This window comes from Rhinolophus hipposideros (genome assembly GCF_964194185.1).
Source record: "Rhinolophus hipposideros genome assembly, chromosome: X".
Taxonomy (NCBI): Eukaryota; Metazoa; Chordata; class Mammalia; order Chiroptera; family Rhinolophidae; genus Rhinolophus; species Rhinolophus hipposideros.
Window position 1 is genome coordinate 96999402 of NC_138046.1, and position 15322 is coordinate 97014723.

At 42.9% G+C, this 15322-nt stretch overlaps 1 protein-coding gene across 1 annotated transcript in view; it reads right to left on the minus strand.

Moving 5' to 3' along the window:
• The window catches only part of TSPAN7 (tetraspanin 7), a 131401-nt gene that overhangs the window by 12538 nt on the left and 103541 nt on the right, over nucleotides 1-15322 (minus strand). The window contains exons 2-5 of the mRNA XM_081042136.1: nucleotides 11487-11675; nucleotides 7438-7512; nucleotides 4362-4457; nucleotides 2784-2939 (exon numbers count right to left, since the gene is read on the minus strand). Coding sequence (XP_080898262.1) covers nucleotides 2784-2939; nucleotides 4362-4457; nucleotides 7438-7512; nucleotides 11487-11675 — 516 coding nt within the window. The remainder of the gene's footprint in view (nucleotides 1-2783; nucleotides 2940-4361; nucleotides 4458-7437; nucleotides 7513-11486; nucleotides 11676-15322) is intronic.

Sequence of the window (15322 nt, forward strand, 5' to 3'; positions counted from 1 at the left end):
CCTAAGAAACACCCAGAAACAGAACAGGTAATTTGCTCACCCTCTCAGCACATCTAAATCAACACGGTCACCAATGGAAAACATGTGTGAATGGCAGACTTTCAATACCACGAGTAGACAGCTAGTCCCAGACAGGTTCTGGGAAGTGGTATCTCAGTAGCTGCCAACCTGAATAACTCTCATCCTCTTGCTTCTGCTCTGAAAAAATGTCAAGGATTTCCTATGGAGGAGGGACACAGTCAATGGCTATTGACCAACTGAACCTGCAGACATTTCATCATCCTGTTAACAAAAGCAAAACAAACTCCGTCCCCCAAATACAACAATAAATATCCTGCTTAACTGTTCTCCCCTCCTTCCTGCCATCTCCCAGTTATTTGTACAAGGTAGGTTTCTCAGGCTGCCACGTAAGAGCCAAGAGTCGTCTTTCTGTGCTGTCAGAGCAGAGGGTTCAAAACACCAAAAGACCTATGAGGATTTAGAATGTATTTATTCTCTCTATAGGATTCTCTCTACAGGATTCCACATAACTAGAATGAGGCAGTACTAACGCCTCCTGGGGGAGGGAGCCAGTAAGGGGGCTAATCTTTATGAGCATCTACTATTACTATCTCTATTCGTCCCTGTTTCCCACTTTTATAGATGAGGTACCAGAGACTCAGACCTGAGAAGTACCGTGTTTCCCTGAAAAATAACACATAACCAGAAAATAAGCCCTAGCATGATTTTTCAGGATGATATTCCCTGAACATAAACTCTAATGCATGTTTTGGAGCAAAACTTAATATAAGACCCCGTCTTACTTTCGGGGAAACACGGTAATTTGTCTCAGAGTTTCATGTGGGCATTAAATGAGAATATCTAATGAAACTCAATGAATGATTTTCCGTTTTCACTCACTTTTTCTCCTCTCAGGGAGCCAGGCTGCAGAGTATAGGGAAGTGGGAGACATGTTGAGCACCTCTTCCGGGTATTTGCGGTGCTCAGGAAAATATAAAGTAGGATTGTGGGGAGGAGCGGGGAGTGAGGTCAATTTGTAGGTTATCAATCCAATGAAAAAAGGCTACCCTATCTTTCATTCTTGAAATAATTGTCAGGATTATACAAGTGCACTATGGGATATGCCTGTAAACTTGTTTTTGAATACTAACAAAATATCCTTCCTCCAAGGACCAGCTGCATCATTTCTAATAAAAGCCACAGTATGGTACAGTGGAAGGCAAACTTCTCCATCATCATCCTGACGTTTACATTACAGCTAACATTACATGTTACAGTTAATATTTCTTGTGTCCTTCCTCTGTGCCAGGCACCATGCTTGAGACTTTATCTCATTCAATCCTTATATCAATCCTACGGAGCAGGAACTATTATCTCCACTTTACAGATGAGAAAAACAAGACTGAGAAAGGTTAAGGAACTTGATCAAGATCGCATGACCAGCAAGTAGCTGAGACAGAATTTAAAGTGGAGTCTGACTCCAGACCACGTACTCTGGACTTCTAGACACTCCACTTTCACAAAAGAAGAGAACATTTGGGTGTAAAGACTTTTATCAAAGCTTAATGACTGCTGTGTCTATAAACGATCTCCTGAGGCTCTGGCATGCCAACATCTCACGGCCATAAAATGCATCTTGCCTTTTATAAATCGGAGTATCCACCATCTGTTAGACAAGCTGGGCACTTCATAAAATGGCAGCATAATGACATGTATGGATATGCAGTGGGGATATCCATGAAGAAACCAGAAGCTACCTTGCTGCTGAGAGGTGAAGGAGGCCTCCAATTTTGGGTTCATAAGGAAACTCCAGTAGGAGCAGATGTCCTCTTAGCTAAGACATGACACCTTACCTTACCACACCAATAGCAAAGTAATAAGCTCAGAATGACAAAATGAGCTTCCAGAATGGCAACAATGCTTGGCAGCATTTATGCTACAAATACCAATGTTAAATGGATAAAATCCAGAAAACGTCTCTTAAAATTCTAATCTTGAGAGAACGAATGATTCAGTAGTTGGCCCAGATCACATAGAATGTTGAAGATCTTAGAAGAACAGAACTTTATCTTAGTAAGAAAAGAAAATTTACCTGATGGCCACATAACCACAGGTAAACTCAATAGTAGGGTTTTATTCTCCCTTGTGTTTACCAAAATAGATTTTCTACCTGGCATTTCTCTGACTGCTGAAATTTCATTTCCCTCATTTCCACTACATACTCAATTTCACGTTTCTTTTAGCCAGTTTTGTTTTCTCTCTCTCTAATTTCTTTTGGAGTCAGGATGTCGACAGTGAGTTGAAGCGGAGTTGCTGATTTCTTTTCCTATAGCAGTGAACTCCCTAAAATAAAGGCCACCCTCCTAGCAGAAGCAGATGCTGTCTGTCAACTTGACTCCCCCTTCCTGCTAAGGACTGACACCCAGCTGTGAATAATTTCATGTTGAGAAGATATATTAAGCAGAAGAAAGACACCCAGAAAGAAGAAAGCCAACATTCCCTGACATCACCATCAGGGTTAACAGAAACCACTTGCTAAACCTTCCTAACTAACTATATGCCTGGTCCGATTCTTGTGAGAGGAATGGCAGGCTGAGTTGAGTCACAGCTTTCTCCTTCAGAAGTGGGCAGCCTCAAGTGCCTCTCCCAGCCAATAAAGGATCACAAAGGAGTATTCTTGATTCCCTCTTAAGACTACCATGTCTAACCTACGTCTCAGAAACAAAACAGCCCTCCCCAAACATTCACCACTGATCCCATCAGGGAAGAGAGGAAGCAAGTACCTTCTGGTTAACTTTGGTGGCGGCCACAGTCAAGTTGTGCAGATCCTGGGGATTACAATCGGTGTCATTCATGCAGCAACTCGGGGGGATGCCATGCTGCTGGAAGTAGGGGCTGGTGCTCCAGTTGGTGTAGTTCTGCACACCACAGCAGCTCAGCTGTTAACAGGGAAAGGAAAAGAATCAAAGTGTGGCAGATCAAAGACTATGTTCTCCTCACTCACCGCCCTGCAACTTTTCAAAGAGAAACACGGGCCAAGCCTCTAAGTCAACAGGCACAGCTTTGGTGAGTAAAGATGAGCTAAAGCTCCACTAACAATGATGCTCACTGGCAAGCCCATTTGAACTCAGAGAAGGAAGGTCGTCCCCGATGACAGGCCGCGTTGGCTTTCGTAGCACGTCCACAAAGCACAGCAGTGTTTCTCTGGCCTGGCTAGCCATCGAAACCACCTGTGTGTTTGGGTGATGTTCAAGGTATAGAGCAACTCAGTGAGGAATGGTGATGGGGGAGCTGAGGCAAAAATGGTTTTCAAAAGCTCTTCTAAGAATCTATACTGAGAACTAAACAATCGGTTTAAGGAAAGCAAAAGATGCACATAGATGAAGAAAGAGAGCTGCTGCTGGTAAACTCCAGCCCAGCAGCTGCCTGGTTTTGTAAATGAAATTTTATTGCGACACAGCCAGGCCTCTTTCTTTACGTGTTGTCTATGGTGGCTTCTGTGCCACAGTGGCAGAGATGAGTAGTTCTGACAGAGACTGCATGGGCTTCAAATTTACAGAAAAGATTGCCCAACCAGTGACACAGCGAATATTAAAACAAATGGGGCAAAAATATAATTTGTGTATCTGGGTAAAAGGTATACAGTTCCTTGTACCATTCTTGCAACTTTTCTGGATAAGTTTGAAATGTTATCAAAATAAATTACCCCCCAAATTAAAATACTGCTTCTGAAGTAAAACAAAACAAAATAAACAAACAAACAAATGAAAACCACCCCCAAACCAAAAGCCTCCATGGGTGATCCTGATGGGCTTAAGCACTAGCACCTCCCCTCCTGAGTGACTCCAGACCAGAAAACACTTCTTTTCCTCAGATCCTCCGTAAAGCACCAGGCAACCTGGGCCACTCACACCTGACTGATCTTCAGTTTCTTCTAGGTCCGCTCTCCATCCCCACTGCACTGCCCAAGCCAGTGAACACAGCTTACTTGAGCTTTCCACCCAGACTAAAGACACTATTTCCAGAACGTCAGCCTTTGGGAACCAACTCTAAACGAGGCTGTTAATACACTCACTGCCTACCTCTTTTCCAAGGCTTCAGACTTTAAGGGCAAACTGGCTTTCCTTGGGATGCTCACCATCCTTACTGATGAAAAGCAGACCAGAGACTGAGATGCTTCTTGACACTAATTACCTGGATACCCGGACCCTGGATATGTACTGGATATCAACCCTTGGAAACGGAACTGGGCCAAGAGTTGGAAAACTGGAATCAACAGCAAATGCTACTGGTCCAACATCAGCAGCACCCCACAAGGCTAAGGCCAGTTCTTGCAGGCAGTTCCCTTCCCTGGAACTTACGCTGCGCTGTACATGGTCCACCGCCCGGCTCCTTTCATCATTGCCATTGTAATTCTGCATGGCATCCGTGTAGGTCCTCAGGAAGGTGTCCTTGATCTATGGAAGACAAGGAGGAATGCGGTTCTGTTCCACGGCAGCCCAAACCGACTCAAGAGTCTTACCAACTTCTACCCTAAAAGAGCCTCTTCTAAAGTCTCGGAATAAGTTTAGGCAAGGGAGAGAGAATGCCCTGTTTTCTGAGACGAAAGAGCTCAGGAAATTCGCCCAGGAGTTTATTAGCTCAGGAATTTAAAAGAAATCGTTCCCTTTACCCCTAATCCAGAGGAAGCCTGCCTGGTGAAAGAACCCACTGAAGTGGCTGGTCAGTTTGTAAAAGGGCTTTGGTGGTGAACCGCTAAACTTGGGTTTTCTAGTTGCTTTCTCTGAATTAATTAGTGCCCATCTTTCTTTTTTTTAATTTATTGGGGTGACAATTGTTAGTAAAATTACATAGATTTCAGGTGTACAATTCTGTACTACATCATCTATAAATCTCCTTGTGTGTTCACCACCCAGAGTCAGTTCTCCTTCCATCACCATATATTTGATCTCCCTTACCCTCAGCTCCCTCCCCCCAACCCCCTTACGCTCTGCCATCTTTCTTTCTATAACTTTTCTGCCCTTCCTCAGAAGAATGACAAAGGACAAGCCACTGGGGTCAGGAAAACCAATGTTTTGACCAGAAACATCTTTATTCTAGCATAGAGGAGTGGAGCAAAACCAACTTTCACTTATCTGTCTTTACTAAGGCCAAAAAGAAGAGGCTAAAGAACACGAACCTTTCTTGTTAATAAATGGTTAACAAAAACCTTTCTCCTCTGTGAACACATTTGACCTTTGGTTAACTCTCAAGCTCTGTTCCCCCTGGAAATCTGCTGAAGGTGGAGGGTCAGGTGTGTTACCAGACAACCCCACTTCACTGTAAAACGGTCCCTGACTGGTGAAATTACTCTGGACTGGGAGGAGAGCAAATGACAATAATTACCTGGTGGGAGGCTTAGGGCTAAGTATAATGACTCTCCTAACTAGGCATGTTCCTTGCTGAGATACTGGATGCTATGCCACGGGACACTTACCAGAGAAAAGGAGACACTGGTTACATGGAGCTTCTAAGCCCAGGTGGCTACCACTCCCGGCTATGTCCTCTCATTTCACTGTACCTGTACAGTCTCTTAGGGGTGGGTGGGTGTCCACTTTGAGGACTCCCTCTGAAGAAACAAACCCACTGCTGCCCTGCTGTGCTTCTCTTACCATATGCTTGTGAGTAAATGGTGCTAAATGTCACCTATTGTCATCATGTTTAGCCACACTCAAAACCAGTACTGGTGGACAAAGAGTGGCATTGTAAACCCTCCTCACCACTCCCCTACGTGTTTCAGATGAAAAACTTAGGTGGCTGAGGTCGTCCAGGCCCTAGATATCAGGAACTATTAAGAGAACACCCCCTAAGTGGAGTCCAGTCTCAGCAGCACAGGGGAGGAAGGTGGGCAAGGGCTCAGGTAGAAGCCGGCCAGGTTGTGCATGGAGTTCACAACACATGTACTGGGGGTACCTCTAGGGCTGTCAAGGCTGTGACGTCATCAGATTTCACCTCACCTGAGAATAAGAATGGGGCTTCTAATTCCATTGCAGCGTGCATATGAAATGGGTTCTAGAAGTCAGCCCTGGCATCTGAGATACCATGTCTGATAAAGGGAAACACCAGGGCAATAGGGAAAAGGGACAAAAGGTGCATAATGCAGGCTCACTGGGCACTTAACTTGTTCCGAGCACAATAGCAAAACCTGAGACAGACGATGCCAGACTTCCAAGAGCCACAGAAACACGACTTCAGTGTGATTTCCACCTGGATCCTGCTACTTTGTTCCTTTCTGATACATGAGTCTCTATTTCTGGTTTGACTGCTATTTACAGGGTACAATAACGGATTTAGAATAATGGATTTTTAAACTTTTGGAGTTAGAACCAGAACTTTATTGTAGCATACACACTTTCTAACCTATCATCAATATACCGGGGGTGCCAGAAAAATGTATACAATGGACACTTTGGTCATCGTTGCCCAAGCAGTAGCTCGCCGTAATCAGAAGTATCTGGGCGCTGATGGTAACCACTCTGAGCACCTCTTGTCATTGCAGAAGCCAAACGTAACTTGTATTTATCTTTTGTTATTGGTGTATATTATCACAATTTTAATAGTTTTCCTTTCTTAAAATGTATATACACTTTTTGGCACCCTCTGTACACATGTCAAAAGTGATACCACAAGTGGCTACAGGCAGCATGAGAACGTCTTGTCTCTGCATTAGCATTGATCCATCATCTAGAACAGCTACAGTGACAGTATATGAAAGGATGACCACACGAGACACAGGACAGCTGACAGTGTCCTTGAAACCCACCGTTGTGATTACAAAACGGTGTTCAGAATTCTTTTTCCCCAGCTTTAAAAATCTAAAGTTTTACATGTGAATTCAAAACAAGGCGCTGTAGGGGTTTTGGATCACGACTGGCTTCTCCCCTTTTCCCTCAGCACCACACAAAGCAGCTGGGCTCCTCACTACTGGGCTGTGGATTTTACCCCTGGGGTGGCAGGGGAGGAGAGAAGAGAGCACAGGCTGCTCTGGGGACATCTAGTGCTTTGTCTTTGGGCCACAACTAGTTTGGCTTACCTCTGCAATCTCAGAAATCCTGTTATACAGATACACTCTTGGGCCTTGCTAAAGCAGGCTGTTTTAAAAGGAGTCTTTAATCTATATTGAAGGTCACTGCTTTACAACAAGGTGGAGAATCATTTTCTATCATAGCTATATAAAGAAACAGCGTGAGGATCAACACCTAAGGTTCCGAGTTTGGCGAAATTCCTACATTTAAAATCTTCTTGGCATTTCAGCCCGTATTACATGACATTTGGAAAATAACAATACCACTAGAGATGCCAAGTAGCCTATATGCGCCCTTTTTACATTTCATGAGGTTTCAGCATTCCTCCTCCCAAAGACCCTTTAGCTGAGAGCTCCAGTTTGTGTATACGCACCTCATGACGAAACACGAACCCTGAAATGCCAGCTACAAGCTCAGCCAGGAACACCAGGGACAGAAACATGGCATACTGAAAATCAAGTGGATAAGGACAAAGTCAGATATGTCAAGATTCCAAACGATGCTTCTTTGGGGTAGGTTACTTCTTGTCAGGGGGGATCAGACAAATCCTCATATTCCCTACCAATGTTTACGAAAAGTTTAAAACTACTCGTCTCCAGATTTACCCACATGAGCCTCAATATAGGAATGTGTCTGTTTAATATACACAAGCATTTTGGGGCAGACATGCTGAGGAGACCGCATCTAGGACCTGGCCTCATGCCTGTCAGGCTCAACCAGGAGAAATCTGGAAGAGTTTTTTAATACTAAGGTATCCGCCATTTTGAACATTAGAATTTTTGAGCTAGAGGGTACTCCGGAAGTCACAGGACACAGTTCTACTCTGACTGGGAATCCTTCATACCACCTTCCTCATTGTGGTCATCTGGCATCTGCCCACATCCTCCATCTAGCATCTGCAAGCCACGCCGACTCCCTCCACCCACCCACCCCTTGCAATCTATGCAATATTCAAACTGTTCAGCTGCTGGAAAGACTTCCTTTCCCTCGGCCACAGTCTTCCACTTGTAACTTCCACTTGCTGGGGTTGGATCTGCTTTCAGGGGGCACAAGAACCAGCCTAACTTCCTTTTGTTACAACAGACCCTTCAGATGTACAAACAGTCAGGGGCAAACCTGCTCCTTTTCTTCATTTGGACAAACCTCTCTAGTTTCCTTAAGACCATCTCATAGAAAATGGCCTCAAACTCCCTTCCTTCAGCATTGTATCCCTCCCGTCCTGACAGGAAAAGCAGAATGTGCACAGGTTGGCCTTCATCCTCAATACTGCAGTCAGAACTGGATACAACACCCACAGCAGTGGCCAGCGGGCTGCTTACCTCCCTGGTTCTGCACACTACGTGAACTGGATAGCCTTTAAAAAAGCAAATATTTTACGCTACTGACTACCAGTGTTTTCAGACATCTAAAATCCTCAGTGCTTCTTCCTCACTTCATGCTTCCTGTACTTTCCAAGTTGATTTTGTATGTGTGCATGTGCACGGCTAAGTTCAGGGATATTACGTGGTACTTATGAGACATTAAGGGTTTCCATTCTCGTGACTTTGAAAAGTAGATAAAAGGAAAGACAATCTATTCCTTTCTAACGAGGAATATGCCTTAAAAATCTGCTTCTTCTCATCTCAAAATGAAATTCAACAGTCCTCAGCATTTGGAATGGCCCTACGTGATGCTGTACAATTTAGATAGACTGCACATGGCCACATGACTTACTTGTAAAGTATACATACCTCCTGACTGTGTACATAGGTACACAGGACCAAAACTTACTGTTCTCAGCTAGTGGTACATGTTTGAAAGGAAGAAATACTGCCTTAAAATACCACTTTCATTTGAAATATTAACAGAAGTCTCTACACACATTTTAAGTACAGCCATTAAAATATCAAACACAGTTATGAGTAGAATGTCCCATGTACATGACTTCTCTCTCTCAAGTTGGTACAAAAATGAAGGTAGAAGCACAGTTTGTTCCAAGGAGAGTCTCACACCAGGCCTAGACTCCACCAGAAAGTCCCCTGGAAAATTAACTGTCAGGAGGCAGGTGGGAGAAAGGATATTGGACTCCTTTCTTGTGGTCACAAGTCCTCCTAGGTTTGAGTCCTCACCATGCAGACTAACTCTTAGAAAAGAAGCAGTCTCTCGGGGCCTCCGTAAAGTAGAAATAGTTATTTTCAGTTGTTTTGCAATTAATGAGGTGAAGTGACGACTGTAAAATTCTAGATTGGCAGTTAACCAAATGGCTTCTGCTCTCGTCAACCAGATCAGCAATTTTGGGTCTCTAGAAGTCCCCTGCTTCCAAGAGCTTCCAGAGAACAGCTCCTTCACCTTCAGAAGGCCTTGGCCAAAAGCCTATTGGGAAGAGCTTGCACTAAATACAGGTGGTAGCGTTGAAGTTTTCTCCAAATGAACATACCGTAGTAACATAATCCTGACTCTGGAAAGAGACATATAGGGGTTCCAATCGCAGCTCTCCCCACATTAGCTGTGTGAACCTGAGCGGGTCATTTAACCTCAAAGTCTTTATCCCCTAATATGAAAACACCACCTGCATTTGACAGTGGTGGTGAGGAATAAATAAACTGTAGTATGTACCCAAGACAGCAGGTAAAAGGAATAAATGATGGTTTTTAAAAGACCAAAACCAAATACAAAACAAAACCCTAAAAATTTCTCTACTCCTCAAAAGGCTCACCTTCCAGTGAGCTCCCAAGTGTTAGGAGAAAATGACAGTGTGGTATGAAACCACCTTTAGAAGAGGGCAGAGATAACTACTCCGGTATTGTACCCCTCTGCTGCCCCCCCTTCAGTCATAGTATTTGGGCTAGAAGAAACTTTGATGAAGAAACCTTGACCATTCTTTCGTAAATGAAGACAAATGCCCAAAGAGGTTACAACATTGCCACTAAAGTCTTAAGCCAGTTACTGTCAGAATCAGTCAGGTCTCATGACCAGGTCTCCCCTTCTTGTTTGGACGGATGGATTCTTAGCAATCCTTCTTTTCTATGCCTCTGAAATGAATCCTCCTCTTGCTACTCATTGTACTAAACAAGAGTTTCTTGACCCCGGCTGTATAATAGAATCCCCAGGAAAGCTTTTAGAAAATGTGATACCAGAGCCTCACCGCCATAGATTCCAGTTCAGTTGGCTGGAAGCAGAGCCCTGGCAAAGGTATTTTTAAAAAGACACCCAGGTGATTTAAGCACTCATCCAAAGTTGTGGGCTATGACACTGGAGCAAAAAGAAATCCTAGTGCTTGTTAAGAAATACCAGAAGATAGACTCAGGATGTTAGCATAGAGTGGCAGGTGATAGCACAAGAAGTGGTTCCATCAGGCCTCACTATGGCTTTTCCACCAACCCGGAAGAAATCAGTGGTGGTCAAGGCATCTATAGACCAGAACGTGCTGAATCAAGCACTTCTAAGACACTGCCAACAAAGAGACTGACCTGTGCCAGTTTGGAAGGTATTTCCTTTGGAGTGAATTACCCTCATGCCCATATCTGTCACTAGATGGTCTTAAATGTTACTACAAACTAGAGCTAAATAAGGAAGGGCAGACAACACAGTACTGATGGAATCTCTGCTCCCCCCTTTCACCGAAGGAGACGTCTGAAGAAAAAAATCCTTTTAAATAAAATTTTCTTTTGAGGAGAGGCCCCTGTTACCTTTTATCTATAAAATCCTTTAACATGAACTCTTAATGAAGATCGTCGGCAGTGAGTAGAGACTTAGGCAACTAGTCTACCCAAAAGTTAAGAATCATAGGAACAACCTTTTAACAGCCTGCCCTAAACTCTTTGGGAAACATCACTGCTGTCTCTGTCCAATTAGAATAAAGGCACCCAGCACTGGTACTGGTAGCCAATCCACGGCACTGTACCAACCCTCTGCTGAGTGGGGAAACCCTGGCTTAGCTCAACTCCCATAGCACTGAGCCAGGGTGTGCAGGTTTAGAGAAGAGCGTGCCCATTCATCCAAGCATGGCCAAGCTCAAGGAGGCAGAAAGTATTTCTCCAGTGGGAACGTAGAGATGAAAAGCTGCTTATGTTTGGGATACTCCCTCGCCCACCAAAGCTGCATATCACTTGCTTGAAGAGATTTCTAAGACAAAGTTCAAAACTGGAACAGGGAGTTTTGCCATGAGTATATCAATGGCCAATTGGAACTGCGGGCCACTGCTTTGTCATCATCTACCTCGAGGGACCAGAACTAGAGTTTTTTGTGCCAAGCTGTGTGTTTAGGGTCGTTTTTCCCTCTAAGGGATTAAACGGTGGATTATGTAAGAGTCTGGACTAAAATTAGAGTCAATGAATAGGAAGGTCTTGTTTGTGGCTTCAAGAAGCACCAGTTCACTTTCATGGGATTTATATTTTCACAAAAAGGAATTGAGAAAGCAGTATGATGTTAAGACGTACTCACCAGTTTCAGCATCCATGGGCTACCACGGCATGTAGCAAAGCATCCAAACAGGCCAAAAACGACGATAGTGGTGCCAGTTCCGATGAGCACATAGGGAGCATTTGTGGAGTTCTCGGCAATAAGGGAGATATAGGTGCCCAGAGTGAGCTTGCCCCAGACTCCAACGGCCAGCAGGATCACCCCAGTGATCTGAAAAGGGGGCGAGGGAGAAGGGAGGATGAAATCAACACAGCACTGCAGCCTGAATCTGAAGGCTTGCGTTTCCGTGAGCAACGTGGCACTTGCTGTTGGATCCCCTACAGCCATGGAAATGTTGCACAGAGCAAAGACACTTTGATTTTATCCAAGTTGACCTGTCTCTTACCCAATCCCATATGCAGTTACTATATTAATTGGAAGTGAAGTCAACAATAAAGAACTTTTAAAGCTGCTTAAAAAGTACATCCTTATACAGGTTTCAGAGCCTTTTCAGGTCTGGTCTCAGAGCTGCTGCCCAATGCCACGCTGAGTATAACCCCAGTGAGAACATCAGCCACCCTCTTAAATGGCGTGTGTGTATAAAATATGTTTAAAAACATCCCACATGTTTTAAGGAACAAGGTAATTTTTGACTACTTTCACAAAAAATCTTTATAAAAGGAAACATTCCAAATATTTTTGAATCCCTATTGATTCATTGCCTTATTTATAATATTTTATTCAATATAAAACAACAGAAGAATCCAAATAATTCCTGGAATTAGCTGTAATGCGATTTGTCAAACCCCGCTGAGCAGTCCAAAGGATATTCCCACAGCATGCCTAAACTCTAGAACCTTGTGTCAGTCAGGCCGTTACTTCAGGGGTTAGACTTGGGGCTGCACGCTATGCCTTATTTTCCACTCAGTGAAGCTTTAGCTACTGAAGCCAGTGGTTGACTTTGTGTCTCTCTCTAGCTGATGTCTCCTTTAGTTTACCAGCAGCTTAGCAACTCATGCAAATTAACAGGCCTCTAAGTGCCACCACTTCTGAAACCGTATGAGGCTCAAGGAAGCCTGGGTGTCCAAAGGAGCCCTTCCCCAGGTTGGTCCCACCCTATCACCCACTGTCCCCATCCCAAATGCCTCAGTTGCTTCTCCAGCTTGTCCATTCAAGTGCAGAGGCCGGATGAGAAACTGGAGAAAACCAGTATGATACCAATCAATACCCACCTCACCAAGATTTCCCGTCAATCAACAACACCTTGTCCCTTAACACCTATAAGAGAACACCACCAGATATATGCTACATGAGGAACCAAATGGCTGGGCTAGTGAAGGTGCCAAGGCCTCTCCTTTATACTCTGAAAACTCCTTCTGCAGTTTAGCGCCATCAGATTGTTTCTCTGTGCAGGAAAAATAACGGACCCTGCACCTTTCCTATGGCAGGTAAGAGTGGGCGCCACTTATTTGGGGCACAGACAAGAACAACCCCTTTACCCCCACCCCGATAGCCTCTCTACTTTGTAGAACCATCACTATGAAAGACAGAATTAAGAGGTTTAAATCAGAGAAGGATTGAGGAACTAATGCTACTTTTATAAGCCAAAGGTGAATGGAGGTTATACAGTCTTGAAGAGAAAGTGTTGGACACTAATACTTGGGAGACAGTGGCCCAGTGAAGGTCTACTGCCTTTGAAAAGCTCCAGTGGAGGAGAGCCTTCCTGAGTTAAGAAAATCAAGAATGCAGACGTTGCCAAGTCCTCTGCTGACACCTGGTGGTTGCTAAGGAAAGTACCTCCTTTGAACTGCCTCTTCCATACTCCTCCAAAAGGAAACATAAAACGGTCTTCACCCACTAGAATCAAAATTTAAGATTTCATTAGGGGGAAGAATGCACTGGACATTAGGTAGAAAGGGCAGTGCCTAAGCTATCTTTTATTACTCAGTGCTTAGCACAGTGCCAGGCACAGAGTAATTGCTTAATATTCATTGGCAAACAAAATACATCTAATTTCTCTGGATCTTAGAACCTCTATTTTATAAAACAAAGTCTTTCAAATGCCAATACTTACAAAACATTTCCATCAGGTAAATACTATGAGGTAATCACAATGAAAATGTATTGAACAAAACCAAGAATTCAGTTAAACTAGTCACTGTTTACATAGGCTGACTATAAGTCTCATCTAAAGACTTGCAATTTCACATGATTGTCCCTAAAGATTAAGTAACACTTCAGACATACACTGAGCAGCTGCATTCTATACATTACTATTGCCAGTCATTACTGGAATGTGATTGTTTTAATGAAAGTACAGAGGGTGCTAAAAAAAATGTATACACATTTTAAGAAAGGAAAACACTATATTAAAATTGTAATACTCAATATATACTGTTAACAAAAGTCACGTGTGACTTCTGCAATTACAGGAAGTGCTCAAAGTGGTTACCATCAGCGTCCAGACACTTCTGATTACGGTGAATTACTGCTTAAGCAATGTTGACCAAAGAGTCCACTTGTGTACATTTTTTGGCACCCCCAGTACATACTACTGACCAACTTTAGAGTCTGATATTATGTTACATTTCTGTGACCAGTGATTCCATAAAGTTCACTTATTACCATAACAAATTTTATATGCAGTATGTCAAAGTTAAAAGAAATCGTGATGTTAAGGCAAACAGTATTGACATTTTTATTCCTTTTCTCCTTTCAAAAAATAATTTCTTTATCAAATATATGGTGATGGAAGGAGAACTGACTCTGGGTGGTGAACACACAATGGGATTTATAGATGATGTAATACAGAATTGTACAACTGAAATCTACGTAATTTTACTAACAATTGTCACTCCAATAAACTTTAAAAAAATGAGAAAAAAGGGAAAATCTTGGATATCTCAGTTCTCCAAAATAGATGAGGAATACTTACATTTTATTAAAAATGACACTTCTTCGCTTAAAAAAATAATAATTTCTTTGAGTGTAAACATCACTTTGTAGATGAAACCCCTCCTCATGTAAACTACAAAGCCTATAATATCAACTTGCTAAAATGTTCATATAATGTAATTTACACAGATAGTCCTCTTTTTTTGCAAAAAGACTTTTTTTAAATTGAAGTTTATTGGGGTGACAATTGTTAGTAAAGTTACATAGATTTCAGGTGTACAATTCTGTATTACATCACCTATAAATCCCATTGTGTGTTCACCACCCAGAGTCAGTTCTCCTTCCATCACCATATATTTGATCCCCCTTACCCTCATCACCCCCCCCCCACCCCCCTTACCCTCTGGTAACCACTAAACTATTGTCTGTGTCTATGAGGTTTTGTTTCTCATTTGTTTGTCTTCTTCTTTTGTTGTTTTTGGTTCATATACCACATATCAGTGAAATCATAGGGTTCTCTGCCTTTTCTGTCTGACTTATTTCGCTTAGCATTATATTTTCAAGATCCAACCATGTTGTCACAAATGGTCTTATTTCATCTTTTCTTACCGCCGAATAGTATTCCATTGTGTATATATACCACAACTTCTTTATCCATTCATCTATCGAAGGACACTTTTGTTGTTTCCATGTCTTGGCCACCGTAAACAAAGCTGCAATGAACATTGGAGCACACGTGTCTTTATGTATAAATGTTTTCAGATTTTTTGGGTAGATACCCAGGAGAGGGATTGCTGGGTCATATGGTAATTCTATTCTTAATTTTTTGAGGAACCTCCACACTGCCTTCCATAGCGGCTGCACCAGTCTGCATTCCCACCAACAGTGTATGAGGGTTCCTTTTTCTCCACAGCCTCTCCAACACTTGTTACTATTTGTCTTGTTGATGACAGCCATTCTGACTGGGGTGAGGTGATATCTCA